General features: G+C 36.3%; 1 gene segment (V, D, J or C); it reads right to left on the bottom strand.

Annotated features, from left to right (window-relative positions):
* Positions 1–10,404: 10,404 nt before the first annotated feature.
* On the bottom strand, positions 10,405–17,262 carry LOC142742370 (Ig light chain C region-like). The segment is given in 3 exon segments: positions 10,405–10,733; positions 13,863–13,872; positions 17,053–17,262. Coding segments are annotated over 3 exon segments (549 nt in total).
* Between the last annotated feature and the right edge of the window lie 542 nt (positions 17,263–17,804).

The following is a 17,804-nucleotide window of genomic DNA, read 5'->3' as shown; positions in this document are numbered from 1 at the left end:
CTACATAATGTGATCGGTGATGTAATGTAGATAACAACAGTGGTTTTTATTTTGAAAAACTGTCATTTTTCCGCAAGTTATTAGCAATTTTAGATATATGCTAATTACTTTCTTAATGCCCAAGTGGGCGTTTTTTAACTTTTGACCAAGTGGGCGTTGTAAAGAGAAGTGTATGACGCTGACCAATCAAAATTATTTCCATTCATGTCCATCTGCATTCACACTGTGCTGTCACATACATCAACATTAACTTTACTGAAGTGTCTTGAGAGTGAATAGACATCACCTCCAGCCAGGACGCGATGTCTATTCACACTCCCGACACTTTGGTAAATTTTCTGTGGGACTTACTTGCGAGATCAAGCTGTGCTGTCATTCATAGCATGATCTTGCTGTACTGTATGAGTAAGTCCCACAGAAACTTTACTGAAGTGTCGGGAGTGTGAATAGACATTGCGTCCTGGCTGGAGGTGATGTCTATTCACTCTCAAGACACTTCAGTAAAGTTAATGTGGGTGTATGTGACAGCACAGCGTGATCTCACGAGATCACGCTGTGCTGTGAATACAGATGGACATGAATGGGGAGAAGTGTATGACGCTGATTGGTCGCTGATTGGTCAGCCTCATACACTTCTCTTTAAAACGCCGACTTGGTCAAAAGTTAAAAAAATGCCCAGTTTGTCATTAAGAAACTAATTAGCATAAATCTAAAACTGTTCATAACTTGCTCAAAAATTATCGTTTTTCAAAATAAAAACCACTGCTGTTATCTACATTACAGCGCCGATCACATTATGTAGGCGATAGGGCACTTATAATCTGGAGACAGAGCCTCTTTAAGGTTTATATCAGGCCTTAGAACATGTGTATTATCAGCTGCTTTTTAATTGACTAGTAATTGTTAATGGGGTGCTTTTAGTAATTTTGCTCATCTACAGTGGCGTAACTTCAAGCTGCTGAGCCCCAAAAATCTGTATCATGGATCGCACCTACCATATGTCATTTATAATGTCTTCCACTGTGGCAGAGGGGCCTTTAGGCCTCTTAGGTCACCAGGGCCCGGGTGTGACTTTTACCTCTGCACTCTCTATTGCTATGCCCCTGCTCATCTAAACAATTAACAAAAAAAATAAATCCTTTAAAAAAGCCATTATTTACTGACCCTATTTATAATGGACGTCGTATATGAGATCACAATCAGAACTACACTGGAACAGATGTTTGGTCCGTGTCAAATCATCAGATTTGATAAACACAAATAACAGGCTCTGTTTAAAGAAAGAAATGTAATATATTTGGTAATGTTATTTTCTAAAGGTCAAAAATAAAACATAAAAATACATTAAAGATGTTGAAAGGAAGAAAACACGTTATATTAAGAGCACTTTGCATAGCCATCTGTAGGACAGGACATAGCAGCACCGGATATAATATAAGAATACAATAATGGAAACATGAACAAGAAGACATAGAAAAAAAGATAAAAGTAATATCTCATAATATTCTCCAACAAACTGCTAAATGAAGAGCGTAACGCAGCTTTATGGAAGGTTTTACCTTAGAACTTACCTATGAGAACTCAACAATACCAACCATAATATGCTAGTTCTTAGCGTAGACGTCAAGAAGACCAAGATGAGGCCACCACAAGAGGAATTCTTAGCTACAAAGTCTTATAAACCTCAATGGGGTTTTTTCAGGAATATCTGCCAATAATTGAATACTAGGGGGGAAAAAGTAAAAAATAACAGCTACAGTTCAATCTAATCAACAAAAATATCCACTAATGTTGTCAGGTCTAGACACAGAAACAAAGTTTCATACAGTCTTGTGGCCATTCGTCAACATTTTACTATGGTCCTAAAAAATTTGGTGACACATTTTTTACCAACACAGACGGCTTTAAACTATACCATGGTGCACAAAAATGATATCCACTATTGTCATTATTTGACTTGAACCCCTAATAAGATTCCTACACACAAACCGTATCTACGAAGGCATGACCATTGCCAACCCAGGTAGTTGTAGATCTTTTACTAAATATCAGCATGCAATGTCAATCAGCTGCATCTAAAGGCAGCAAGATATTGTCATGTATTACAAGAGATATGGAAAGAGACATAATTTCACCACTTTTCAAAGCATTATTGCGGCCTCATCTGGATTATGCAGTTCAGTTCTGGGAACCAGTTAAAAAAAGATTCCCTGGATTTGTAAAGGTGCAAAGAGAAGCCACATAATGCAAATGTATAGAATTCTTGTTTGAACATTGATCCAGTCTTATCACCATTTGGGGTTGTGACTCATGCCTTGCAATTTTTTTTTGCCTTTCTCTGGATTAGTAGGAGAAAGTTAATTAAGATTTAATTAAACCTCCTCCTTCTCTTCATCCACGTCCTAATCGTCTACTGGTTTAATTTGATGGACATGTATATTTTCTCAACTGTACTATGTAACTTACTATATAATAGAACAAAGAACCTAAGATAGTCATAATTATACAATAGCAAAAAAGCATAATAATGACCCTAATGTGCCTAACACAACTACAATTTAGCAAAAGACTGGATTGGCTCTATAGCCAAAGTATGTGGACACCCCTTCTAATTATTGTGTTTAGGTGTTTCAGCCACACACATTGGCAAAAGGTACAAATCAAGCACAGAGCCATAAAATCTCTACAGACAAACATTTGTAGTAGTATGGGTTGTATTGGAAAGCTCAATGACTTTAAACAAGACTTTAAACAAGACACATCATAGCCACATCACATGTAGCGTCCATGGCCGTGGACCATCGGGATTACTTAACTCCGAGGGTGCTCACTTCCGGTCCGGTCCGCTGCATCCCATAGGCTGTGCGCGCATGCCTTAAAGGGCCAGCGCGCACATATGGAAATTATCATTAATTAGCCCATGATCACCCTGGACTATATGAAGGGCCCTGCCCCTTTGCTCATTGCCTGAGCGTTGTTTTCCTATGTTAGTCTTGCAAATGGTCCCTTAGTGTTATCCTGTGCCCGTTGTTCCCGTGCCCTGCTACCTGTACCCTGTATCCCGTGCTATTTATTCCTGTACCTTAAACCTGTTGGAGTCGTGTTGTGCCACTGGTTCCGCCTGCTGTGTTACACCATGTCTGGTGTCTGCTGTCAAGGTCCCATCTGTGCCTAGCCGTTGCTACTGTCTGAACCACTACAGGTACCCTTGTGCTTGGACTATTTATAAATTGACTTGGTACTCTGTTGGCCAGCTGCTATCCTGCTATGGTGGTACGGCCCAGTGGGTCCACATACCCACAGATCGTGACATGCCACCTTTGCCACAAGTCAGTTCTTAAAATTTCTGATCTGCTAGATCTGCTCTAGTCACCTGTAAGTGCTGTTATTATCTGCTAGATATGCCCCGGCCACCTGCAAGTGCTATTAATATCTGCCAGGTCACCTGTAAGTACTATTATTATGTGCTAGATCTCCTGTGGTCATCTGAAAGTTATCTGCTAGATCTGCCCCGGTCATCTGCAAGTACTATTATTATCTGCAAGGTCACCTGTAAGTACTATTATTATCTGCTAGATCTGACCCAATCACCTGTAAGTGCTTTTTGTAACGAAGCGGGTTAGTGGACCCACTAGGCCGTACCGCCATAGCAGGGAGGCAGCTGGCCAAACAACAGGAAACCCCAGCAATACAATGTCCCGCACAAGGGTACCCGGATAGCCCAGACAGTGGCCGCAGCTCTGGCACAGATGGAGATGGGTGCAGCAGATAACGCCAAACGTGGTGGATGACACAGGTGCCGCAGGTTGCGCCAGACGTGGCGGATTCCTCCGGACGTGACAGATGACACAGGACATGGCGGATTCCTCTGGGCGTGGCAGATGGCACAGGATGTGGCACGACTCGATACTATAGGCACAGCACGGAAAACAGGAACAGGAAACAAGAAACGGGTAACAACTGGAACGGGAAACACTAAGGGACCATTTGCAAGACAGACTGGGAAAACTAACAACGCTCAGGCAAGGATCAGAAGGCCTGGGGCCCTCTTATAGACCAGGAAATCGTGGCAGTTGATGATGACAATTTCCTTTGTGCGCGCGCTGGCCCTTTAAGGCCGGGCACGAGCGTGTGCGCGCACCCTACGGGACACAGCAGACCGGAGCGGAAGTGAGCACTGGCGTCTCCTAGGATGGAGATGGGGGACCAGCGCTCACGGATCCATGGCTGCGGGCGTCGGGAGGTGGACGCCTCACTATTATTATGTGCTAGATCTCCTGTGGTCATCTGAAAGTTCTATTATTATCTGCTAGATCTGCGCCAGACACCTGTAAGTGCTATTATTGTCTGCTAGATCTGCCCGGGTCACCTGTAAGTGCTATCATTATGTGCTGGATCTCCCACAGTCACCTGTAAGTGCTATTATTGGGAATTGAAAGCATCTATGAGTAACACCAGCTCAGCCATAAAGTGGTAGACCACGCAAACTCACGCAGCAGTGTTCGCCAAGTTCTGGAGTGTGTGGCACATAAAAATCGCCTATCCTCTGTTACATCCCTAACTACAGAAATTCAATCTTCCTCTGGAAGGGATATCAGCACCACAATTATGTGTCCGGAGATTCACGTAATGTGTTTCCATGGTCGCTGCACAAAAGCCTAAGATCATCATGCGCATCGGACCCTGGAGCATTGGAAACGAGTTCTCTGGAGAGATTTATCATGTTTCACTAGTAAAATGCCTACTATAACCAAAATCAGAAGGGGGTCTAAAACATGAAAAACATGCCCATCTTTCCATTATACTTTTTCCGTGTTTAAGATCGACTCCTGATTTTGGCTTACACATACTAATATAAAATACTGACCAAAATACGCATATGTATGAGGCCTTATAACTCATCAGAGGACCCCCCTTTAATAGTTTAGAATCATCTAATAGTATATATATATATATATATATAAATTGGTTTTCTAAATTGGACTTTGCCTTTAAGGACTGAGACAATTTTGGCCTCTAAACAACCAAGTGAATTTCTTTCTGCCTCCCCACATCCCGTCACTCTTGCCTTTTTTATTTTGAAGACTATATAGGTGTTTGAGACCCTATTTTTTTCCTGGAGAAGATTTTTTTGGGGAACATTTTGGGGGATATATAAGGTAATGTACAATTTCTATTAATTTTTTATTATGGTAGATTGCTTAAAAAATGTAATACCACCAATGTTTATTTAGTTTTTTTTATGCCTCTCATCATTTACCTTATAGATGTTAAAACTGACCTGCAAGTGTTCATTTTCCTTGAAGCAAATAGTTCCAATTATCCCCTTACCAACAGTTGACGTACATTAAAAAAAAAAAGAAATAAGTAATCAAAGTTGATGTCGTTTACAAAAGAATTTTAAAAATTGGTATCGCCGCTATCATATTGTCCCGCAGAATATAGTTAACATGGCGTTTTACTGCACTATGAACGCCATAAACATGAAACGTAAAAAACAATTGTGGAATCACATTTTTCAATTATTCCACTCCACATATAATTTTTTTGTGTTTCTCACCACATTTTAGGGTATAATAAATTGTGCTGTTAAAAACTTGTCCCGCAAAAGAACAACCCCCATATGGCTTTATCGATGGTAAAATAAAACCTTTATGGCTTTTGGAAGGTGAGGAGGAAAAAGCGAAGATAAAAAAAATGGCTGCGATGGCAAGGGGTTAAAATCAATGGACTCTCTGTGTAATACACAAACATGTAGAGCAAGTCTTTGCTTTGGCTATTTAACCCTTTCCGGACCAGAATAATTTTCGTTTTATGCTTTTGTTTTTTCCTCCATGCCTTCAAAAAACCCAAACTTTTTTTTATTTTTTTCGTTGACACAGCTATATGAGGGCTTAATTTTTACGGGACAAATTGTACTCTATAATGGCACTATTTAATATTATATGTAGTGTACTCGGAAGCTGGTAAAGAAATTCGGAATGGGGTGGAATATGAGAAAAAACAGCAGTTCCTCCATTTTCTTATGGGTCTCGTTATGGTGTTCACTGTACAGTGAAAATGACACGTTATCTTTATTCTGTGGGTCAGTGCAATCACAGTGATACCAAATTTATATAGTTTTTGTTATCTTTTAGTACCTTGAAAAAGATGTAAATGTTTGAAAGAGACAAAAATATTTTTGCATCGCCATATTGTGACCCCCGTAACTTTTTTTTTTTTGTGTATAGAGCTGTGTAAGGCGTCTTTTTGTACGGGGAAATATGTCGTTTTTATTAATGCCATTTTGGTATCGCTTTTTATTAAAAACTTTTTTGGGGGGGATGAAGTGGCAAAAAAACTGCAACTCGGCCATTTTGATCTTTTTTCACGCTACGGCGTTTACCGTACTGGCATACCTCCCAACTTTCAAGTATCACAAAGAGGGACAACCAATGTGGCGTATTTTTCCCTTTTAAGCCACGCCTATAACCCCTCCCAATCCCCACCTACACACACCCAGTTCAGCCCACACAGTATCATGCTCCCATAGTGCCTCCCCACAGTATAATACTCCTATAGAACCCTCACACAATATAATGCCACTATAGCTGCCCCTCACACAGTATAATACCCCATATGCCTCCCACACAGTATAATACTCTATAGTGCCTCCCACACAGTATAATGCCAAATAGCTGCCCCTGCACAGTATAATGCCCCCTATATAGTATAATGCCCCAATATTTATGCTCATACATACAGTGTAAAGCCAACACAGATGCCCCCATAAAGTATAATGCCAACACAGATGCTCTCATACAGTATAATGCCCCATAGATGTCCCCATACAGATAATGCCCCCATAGCTGTCTCCATACAGTACAACGCCCACACAGATGCCACCATACAGTATAATGCCCCATAGTGCTACAGTGGCCCTGTATATAGTGCCCACATATATGTGCCAGTTCCCACATACTACCACAGTGCCCACATAGTGCCACAGTATCCACATAGTGCCACAGTGTCCACTGTAGGTAGTGCAACTGTCCCCACATAGTGCCACATTGCCCACATATTAAGTGCCAGCATCCACATATTAAGTGCCAGTGCCCACATAGTTCCACAGTGCCCATGTGAATGATGCCCATATAGTGCCACAGTGCCCATGTAGATAGTGCCACACCCCCTTGAAGATAGCGCCACCCTGCCTGTAGATAGCGCTAACCACCCTGTAGATACCACCATTGGGGCTCTCTCTAGGAGCAGAATCCCCAGCCAGAGCATAGGCCATAGGGATTCTGCTCCAGGAGAAGCCCCTGACGTCACTGTCCATATATAGATAGAGAAGCCCCTGAAGTCATTGTCCATATATGGACAGTGTCGTCTGAGGCTCCCTCTAGGAGCAGAATCGCTGGCCAGAGTGTCAGCTCCGGAGGATGCAGATACAGTTGAAATCGGGACAAACCACAGTCCGTCCGGGACAGCGGGACACCGCCTGTAATCCAGGACTGTCCCACTGAGTCTGTGATGGTTGGGAGGTATGGTACTGGATAAATACTTTTATATTTTTAGAGTTCGGGTATTTTCGGACGTGGGGATATCTAATGTGTTAATGTTTATTTTTGTTTATTTCTTTTTATATGTGATCTTGGTTTAGGATAAGGGGGTGATTTGAATTTTTATACTTTTTTATTAATATATTTTAGCCCCCCTAGGGGCTTGAACCTGCGATCATTAGATCGCTTATTCCATAGACTGCAATATCACAATATTGAAGTCTATGGCAATATCAGTGCATTGCTATTGAGATCTGCTACACGTAGGTCTCAATAGCAATCTTCCTATAGCAGGGCTGGGAGCGTTCACAAGGCTCCTGGCTGCTATATGAACACACCGACTCCAGTGATCTCGCCGTACGGGAGTCGGTGAGTGACCCCAAAGTTAAAGAGAAAGTAAAAAAAACGCTCGGATTCCAGTGTTCACATCTGGTAATGAATCAGATTTTTGGCATAATGACAGAAATACAACATATTGAGCCCTCTAATTGGCTACAGCGATCACATGCTAAGTACATGTAAACAAGCACCGGGACTGCCGCTGGAGCGACAGCGCTGGATCGCCGGGGGCAAGGTTAGGTAAATATTGATTTTTTTTTTTTTAATTTATTTCATTTGAAGCCCCAAAGAAAAAAAAAATTCACTTAACTGATAATTCCTTTTATATTACAACTATCTAAATCCCTTAGAGGGGATCTTTTCAACATGTATACAGTAAGTGTATGCATATTCAATAAAAAGAACAGGCACATGATTTTTTCATTTCAAAAACTATAGAATGGACCAGGGGCATTCTTTATGTGTGGAGTAAAGGCAATTTATTCATCAATATAGGAAAAGGTTCTTTACAGTTAGAGTAGTTAAAGGGGTTGTCCACCTTCTGACAACGGATGACCTATCCACCGGATAGGTCTTCAGTATATCATCGGTGCGGGTCAGACATACGGACTCCGCACCGATAAGCCGCTCTGGTGGCCTGCGGCCACTGTTTGTTATGGCACATAATGCTATGTACGGAGCCCGAAAGCAGTTGGCTATGTACGTAGCATAGCGGCTGTGCTGCAGAACTGCAGGTCCGCTCCTATTCACTTGAATAGGAGCAGAGCTGCAATACTGCAGCTTGGCCGCTATTCCGTGGCCGGAACCAACCGCTTCCGGCATGTATGTCCGTTTGGGGGACTGAGGCATCGGACCAACTAATCTGTGAGGGGTTTTGGGTGTCGGACCCCCACAGATTATGTACTGATGACCTATCTGGTGGATAGGTCATCACTTGTCAGAAGGTTTGAAAACCCCTTTAACCTGTAAAAAGCCCCATCCCAGGAAGTTGTAATTGCCGATACTATAACAACATTCTAAAAAGAGCTTATTTGATGACAATGCATTGAGGGTTATAATTAATTTAGCAATGAACTTGATGGTGTGTCTTTTCTTAACCTCAGTAACTAGATAGATAGATAGATAGATAGATAGATAGATAGATAGATAGATAGATAGATAGATAGATAGATAGATAGATAGATAGATAGATAGATAGATAGATAGATAGATAGATAGATAGATAGATATGAGATAGATAGATAGATAGATAGATAGATATGAGATAGATAGATAGATAGATAGATAGATAGATAGATAGATAGATAGATAGATAGATAGATAGATAGATAGATAGATAGATAGATAGATAGATATGAGATGATTAGATAGATAGATATGAGATGATTAGATAGATAGATATGAGATAGATAGATAGATAGATAGATAGATAGATAGATAGATAGATAGATAGATAGATAGATAGATAGATAGATAGATAGATAGATAGATAGATAGATAGATAGATAGATATGAGATGATTAGATAGATAGATATGAGATGATTAGATAGATAGATATGAGATAGATAGATAGATAGATAGATAGATAGATAGATAGATAGATAGATAGATAGATAGATAGATAGATAGATAGATAGATATGAGATGATTAGATAGATAGATATGAGATAGATAGATAGATAGATAGATAGATAGATAGATAGATAGATAGATAGATAGATAGATAGATAGATAGATAGATAGATAGATAGATAGATAGATAGATAGATATGAGATGATTAGATAGATAGATATGAGATGATTAGATAGATAGATATGAGATAGATAGATAGATAGATAGATAGATAGATAGATAGATAGATAGATAGATAGATAGACAGATAGATATTCACAGTAATTTTGAGTGGTAGCCTCCCACTGTCCACACATCCTTTTTTCCCCAGTCTTAACAACCTTTAGCCTGGTCCACTCTGGACAATCTTTTTTGTTAGAAGAGGCACTAAAAAAAAAGAAGCTGCTCACAGGGTGTCTGGCAGCTGGGACCCCCAGCAATCTGCTGTGATTTGCAGGCAGACCAGGCAGCGAGTGTTCAACCCCCCTTCAATCATTACATGGTACCCATTGAATTTAACGTCCTCCCTATGTAATGTATGGATTTACCAGTTCCCCCCAGAGAGGGCACATGTTTTACCTCAAAATGCCCTATTAGGGTGTTTTTGTTAAACCAGACAACCCCTTTACGAAACAAAAAAATCAAGAACAGATATGAAGCATAATATTTTTTATTTATTTTTCTGACATATTAAGAAAAGAAGAAGAAAACATTTATTTCTGGTTTCTATGACGTGATAAGAAGATTTACAATAATACAAAATATTGTGTTTTGCCATATTTGATCACAAGGCATATATAGCGTGTATCATGTTGTAAATCGACGTACAGTACAGAATGCATTAAATAGAAAAACAGGGGGAAAAGTCTCCTAGGTTTAGGGTGGGGACCTCTGGACTCTCTGAGTCCTGTTCAAATTGAACACTCTGACGTCTTGAAGGTTGTGATCAATGCTGAGGGCAGCTCGCTATGCGTCACCTCACAAGCGTATTGACCATACTTCTTGAAATCCTCACTACTGAGATTGAGCATACTGCTCATACTGTAGGTATTGTTCTCATCCTTGACCTTTCCACTGACTTCAACACCATTGCTTATTTCTCGGTTGTCCACCTTCCATTTCACCGTGGCATCTGCTGGGTAGAAGTTATTGACCAGACAGACAACTGTTGCTTTTCCTGTCTGGAGTTGTTCGTCAGAAGGACGGAAGATTAATGCAGTAGGCGCAGCATTTTCTCTTCCTGTAACAAAGAGTGGATATGTTTTAGTTTATGTTAAGAAATATTCTGTAAATTAGTTTATTGTATTAAATGTAGATACATCATCGGTAACATACGTTCCAGTGGTAAACACACATTTTTCCTAAAATTAATTTGTTGAATTTTTATTATTAAAAAAATATACATAAAAACATTTTTTTAATACAATTACTATTATCATTGTAACAATAATCATGCTGATCTATCTATCTATCTATCTATCTATCTATCTATCTATCTATCTATCTATCTATCTATCTATCTATCTATCTATCTATCTATCTGTCTGTCTGTCTGTCTGTCTGTCTGTCTGTCTGTCTGTCTGTCTGTCTGTCTATCTATCTATCTATCTATCTATCTATCTATCTATCTATCTATCTATCTATCTATCTATCTATCTATCTATCTATCTATCTATCTATCTATCTATCTATCTATCTATCTATCTCTCATATCTATCTATCTATCTATCTATCTATCTATCTATCTATCTATCTATCTATCTATCTATCTATCTATCTATCTATCTATCTATCTATCTATCTATCTATCTATCTATCTATCTATCTATCTATCTCATATCTATCTATCTATCTATCTATCTATCTATCTATCTATCTATCTATCTATCTATCTATCTATCTATCTATCTATCTATCTATCTATCTATCTATCTCATATACATCTATTGGTCCCTTTGTCCTATTAATAACACAGAGACAGTTTCACCATCAGTTTTTATGATTTTGTGAATGACCCCCATGGCTGCAGTACTTGTTGTCACTTTTGCAAAAATATCAGCCACTCCAAAATACAGATGTTAATATCTCTGTAGATTATAGAAACATGATTAATAAACTGGGGCTGCTGCTTTAATGTCCAATACACTATAATTCTCACTTTTATATAGCCTTTATTCATTTTGGATGAAAATATTCCTTAAGCAAAGGTACCCTTTAATTTATCATTGTCAAACTTCCCTACAAATGTAATTTCGATTTCCAGACTTATAGACGGAAATGTCTTAGAAGTTGCACAGAAGGTTGACAAAGTGTACATTTGGGTTTATGTTTATTATGTAGATTGATATGATTTTTATTTTTTTTAATTAAATTCACCTAAGCCTTTTGCAAAATTAGAATAATTCATTGATATGCTTTAGATCTTAGTAAGTTCTATGAATTATATTATAATTATTTTTCAATAATTATTAAAGCATAGAAGACCTTTAATTTAAAGGCCCACAAGAATGGCAGCAGTCTAAGAATCTACAATCGTTTTGAAATATGTATAAAATAATATTGTAATAAATTACAAAATAAATAAAATGTTAATAAAATTATTTTTAATTTAATTCTAGACTGTACTTTGTCAACCAGTTCAACTCCAGTAAGTCTGTTTTTAACTATTTTCCTGTTAACTAAGCATGAGAAGACACAGGTGTGTGGACTTCTCATGAAAACGGACATTTTTAAATCTTTGATGCATAAAATGATATAATCATGAACAGATGTTTGTTCTATAGAGATATCCTCCTTCCTCTCCAAAATATTAAATAAGTCCTATTGACCTGTTGGGGTCAAATATTACAGTTCTATTTGTTTTCAAATTCATATAATATAATAATAATAATTAATGAAATGATCAAGTGATACATGATTTTGTATTTTTAAAATCTAAAAAATTTAAAAATAAGAATATTTTTGGATAGAAATGTCAATGATATGCCTAATATTTTTTGTATTAAACTATTAAATAATAATGTAATGTGTATTAGGGATAAACAATCCTGAATATTTTTTTTTTTAAATAAATGTAATATTCTTCCCTTCATCTTAAAGACATCATTTAAGATCGAACAAAATTAAAAAAAACAAAAACTTGTAATAACTTGTTTAACCGTTCAAAAACTTTTTCTAAGTTGGGTTCATATTAAAGGATGGGTAACTTTTGTTTTATAATTTAATCAAATTAATAAGTAATGAATGATAAATAGAATTGATAAGTGTGCCGTGGACATTCATCAAATACTTGAAATAAGTGACTTAAATATGGGGTATTACTTACTTTTTCAACTCCATCTTATTTTATGGCCCAAAATGAACCACAATAACTTATTGTAATAACTTCCCTATACAAATACTCAACTATATAACTAGTTTTGGCCATTTTTTTTGAACAGTAAGAATGTTAGGGTATGTTAATAAAGTACTAAATGTTTTGTTAACATATAATTATTTTTTTTCTAAAATTATCATATTCTTTTTAAATAAAATAATATTCAAGGAAAATAACAACTTAGGATTAATATATACTTACCAAACCCATAGAAGACAAAAACATGAAAACTCCTATTGTAACACTATAATGTGATTGAAAGAATATCTCTACTTATGTGGAAAATTATAAACTTACAAAAAAATAGATATAATGTTATATATTGTACGTTTTTGCTCCCTAAAACATTTATGTAAAAAACATTGTATAATGTAATGAAACTATTAGGTTCTATAGTATAGTAATATACTAAAAACGACTAAAAATCAAATGTAAAATATAACAATTATAACAGGCAATGCCACGTACTTAGGTCTCATTTCTATTGTTTTTTTTTTTAACAACAATTCGTTCCTCTAAACATACTTAAAAAAAATCTACACCTCATATAAATACTACTTTATACTTTCGTATTAATAACTAGAAGTGTTTTAATAAAAATAATTAAACAAAGATAAATAGATTTTTGCAGATTTTTTTTTTTTAACAAATTACAAGTGGAACGATAAAAAAAAAGAAACTCGCCCATAAATTTGATCACATTTATAATATTTTGTTTCTAAAAGTCAATATATTTTTTCATTTAATTTCACAATATACAGTGCAAAAATGTGAAAACTTAAAATGTTACTCAAGTGGTACATATACATATAAAATATATGTAATAAAAAAGGAAAAGTTTATTCTATGAAATTTCTATAGTGGTCTTTTGCCCAAAAGTGAATTGCTTAGATATTTCCCCTATACCCATTGTACGAAAACCTATACAACACTAAGTAAAAATCCCAAATTTTACTAATAAGTGTTTTAGTATGTGATAAAGTGATGAATTACCTGTTATATCCTGATTGTTAAAAGAAAATCATCGTACAATTAAATATTAAAGCAAATAATTATGCATTTTCAGGTACTTATGTTTCATCTCTACATTAGTTTTGGTAAAAAGTGAACGTCACTAACTATTTCTCTTATATTCATTGTACAAAACCTTAAAATCTACTGCTGTATGTATATATGATCTATTCAAATACAATAACTCATGGTAGGGTTCTCTATATCACTCTAATGGTTAGCTCAATGTTAATTAATTGATGAGTGAATCTAATAAAAGGAATTATTGTCATGAAATAGTTTGTACTCATGTTTTATTTCTACAGTGGTTATGGAGCCAAAAGTGAACTACGGTAACAACTTCTCTTATAGTCGAAACTTATAAAGAGAATGGTAGAAATATTAATACTTACGTTTAATCTCTACGGTCGTTTTATCGCCAAAAGTGAACCACAGTAACTACTTCCCCAATACTTATCATACAAAAACTAATACTATTGTGGGTAAGGTTTTGCCACAGCTGTAAACAGCTGACACATGCAAGCTTTTTTGTGTTTCCCTAGATATACATATTTTAATCTTAAATATAATTACCTACTGTAGATCTACTCAAAGCCGGGTTAAAAAAAAAATCACATATTTTACATATATATTTTTACTAATAATTGGTAAAAAAGAACAAAATGCAAAAGATGTATAAAAAACAAAATAAATACTTATCAAGAAAAGTTATAAAGAAAGATAAAACTTACATCTAATATTGTACTTACGCTTAATCTCTACAGTTGTTTTATCGCCAAAAGTGAACCACAGTAACTACTTTCCTTATACTCATCATACAATAACCTATACTCTTGTGGGTAATGTTGTATGCTTCACTGTTAACAGTTGGCACCATGCACATTTTTTTGTGTTTTTCTAGATATATTTGTTTTAAATTGAAGTAAAATTCCTGCTTTATATCCACTCAAGGCCAGATTTAAAAAATCACATATTTTACATTTATTTTTTACTAATAGGCAAAAAATGGAACAAAAACAAAAGCTGTGTTAAAACAACAAAAATAGAAACTTATCAGGAAAAGAAATTGAAAAAGATAAAACTTACATCTAATATTGTACTTACGTTTAATCTCTACAGTGGTTTTATCACCAAAAGTGTACCACAGTAGAAACTTCCCCTATACTCATCGTACAAAAACCCATACTGCTGTGGGTAAGGTTTTATGCCTCACTGTTAACAGCCAGCACCATTCAAGTTCTCTGTGTTTTTCTAAATATATGTATTTTCATTTTAAGTAAAATTACCTGTTTTATATCCATTCAAAACCAAGTAAAAAAAAAATAAATAAAAAATCATATATTTGACATATATTTTTAACAAGAATAGGGAAAAAGGTGATCAAAAACAAAAGTTGTATGAAAACAACAAAAAAAAGATACTTATCAGAAAAAAAAAAAAAAAAAGATAAAACTTACATCTAATATTGTACTTACGTTTAATCTCTACAGTGGTTTTACCACCAAAAGTGAACCACAGTAGAAACTTCCCCTATACTCATCGTACAAAAACCCATACTGCTGTGGGTAAGGTTTTATGCCTCACTGTTAACAGCCAGCACCATGCAAGTTCTCTGTATTTTTCTAAATATATGTATTTTAATTTTAAGCAAAATTACCTGTTTTATATCCACTCAAAACCAAGTAACAAAAAAATAAAAATAACATATTTGACATATATTTTTAACAAGAATAGGGAAAAAGATGACCAAAAACAAAAGTTGTATGAAAACAACAAAAAAAGATACTTATCAGGAAAAAATAAAATAAATAATAAAACTTACATCTAATATTGTACTTACGTTTAATCTCTACAGTGGTTTTACCACCAAAAGTGAACCACAGTAGAAACTTCCCCTATACTCATCGTACAAAAACTCATACTGCTGTGGATCAAGTTTCATGTCCTCTTGTAAACAGTTTATGTTATGCAACTTTTATTACCGTACTTTAGTATATTTTTTTATTAGTTGGAATTATACTGTAATGTCTGCAGGATCAACTGAGATCCACTCACATGTTAACTATCTTTTTAAAAAGTTAAAATGACACTTTGATTACAAAAAGTAATTAAAAAAAAATCAATAGAATAACTACTGCTTACCACAAAAATCTTAATCTATGGTTGTGCCCATTTTATAATTTTTTTACATCATTATGGGGACTTTGAACTTTGTGGTTGTGTTAATTCTCTTTTTACAATGAAGTCAATAATACTCAACAAAGATTAACAAGAACAGACTGCATAAAAAGACCAAAAAGCAGATATCAAACATTTTAAACTTATATTTAATGGTATACTTACGTTTAATCTCAACTTTGGTTCCACCACCGAAAGTTCTCACAGTAATGAATCTACATTACTAGACTGAACAAAAACATTTCTTCAGTGGGAAGAGTCAGTGTGTTTTGTTTTGCAGTCTTATTTCCATTTTTAGTTGAGCTTAAAATACTTCAAAATCAGTCACCTGAGTAGAAGAAAACCAAAATATCTCATTACTAAAGAGAAAAGTTTCTCGAGGTTTGGAGACAGACACTTCCAAAAAGAGTTTCACTTTTGATTTTTACCTTAACTTAGCACAATTTGTGCCGCTCGTACTCTACCACTCAACCATGTGAAAATCCCTACACCTTACTATGGGTTTATCCTTCCCCCCCAGAACTCCTTTACCTACAGAGTGCTACATTCTGGAAAGCAGTGAGCGTACATTAATTTGGATGACATCCAACTCCAATCTCCATGCTAGACAAATCATATAAACAGCACAGAGTAACAAATTACAGAATATGTGCATAAAGGTTTATAAATTGGCAGCTAATCATGGATGTGATTTACATTTTAGGTCTTTACAGGTGGCAACCAATTTGTCAACAGGTCTGACACTTGCATCAATGATGTCATCCTGCTGGTAATTATTTTGGAGAAGAGGCATAACGACACCCTGATCCAAATTCTAGCACCACTAGGAAACATGTCATCTATGACTGGAACAATGAGGGGGAGAAAGTATTAGGTGTATAGACAGTTACTCTGTACTCCACTACTCAGTCAAGCATGAGCTGGCTGGTCTTGCTACGCATCTATACTGGAAGCAGTTGTCACAGAGTACTTGTACTGCCTCTAGATCCAATACCTTTCTGGCTGAACTGATTTTATAGGTTGCCAAGTTTTTGATGTGTCCCGCTACCAGTGTCTTTTCTGAGTGAGTCTTTAGCGTAGCAGGTGGGGTCATAACCCCAAAGGGTACACAAATATCTACCACTAGCATGGAAAGAGGAATGACTCTTGGTTTCTTGGATATGTGACTTCTCCAAGACAAACCAGACTTGGCAGCCCGCTCCATTTTTATAAACCAACATCACCAACATATGTTTGCAGCCACAGACCTTACTGAAAAGAGCAGCCAAGAGCAGCTAAGTGGCAGAAACTTTTTAAAACAAGCAGCTGAGGGAGTGTGCATTGGTTTCAAGTGTGCAGTGTCTTAAGTGTGACTAAGATTCAGTGACTTTAGATTAAGTCACTTTACAAGAAATTGGTGCTGGGATATTTAGTATATATTTTTTCCCGTACGATGGTAAACTGATTGTTAAATCCCCATTAGACTCAAAGATTTATTGCTGCCAATACTACCCAGTGTGCCATGTATGCTCTTCTTGAACAGCCATTTGAGGGACCATGCTGCTGTGCAGGGTGTGTGAGAATTGCCCATTTGGATGCCCAGATTCTGTATCTAAGTGAACAACTAACAACAATGCAGGGAGACTATTCCTGATCTGGAACAACCCGATAAGTTTGCCAAGTTGGAGAATGAGAGGGACCTCAGGTCGGGCATAACACAGCAGATATACACTTCTTCTAGCAACCAGGGCAATGTCTGCTCCGGTA

This window comes from Rhinoderma darwinii, chromosome 1 (genome assembly GCF_050947455.1).
Source record: "Rhinoderma darwinii isolate aRhiDar2 chromosome 1, aRhiDar2.hap1, whole genome shotgun sequence".
NCBI classification, from domain to species: domain Eukaryota; kingdom Metazoa; phylum Chordata; class Amphibia; order Anura; family Rhinodermatidae; genus Rhinoderma; species Rhinoderma darwinii.
This window is presented reverse-complemented; position numbering and strand designations above follow the sequence as displayed.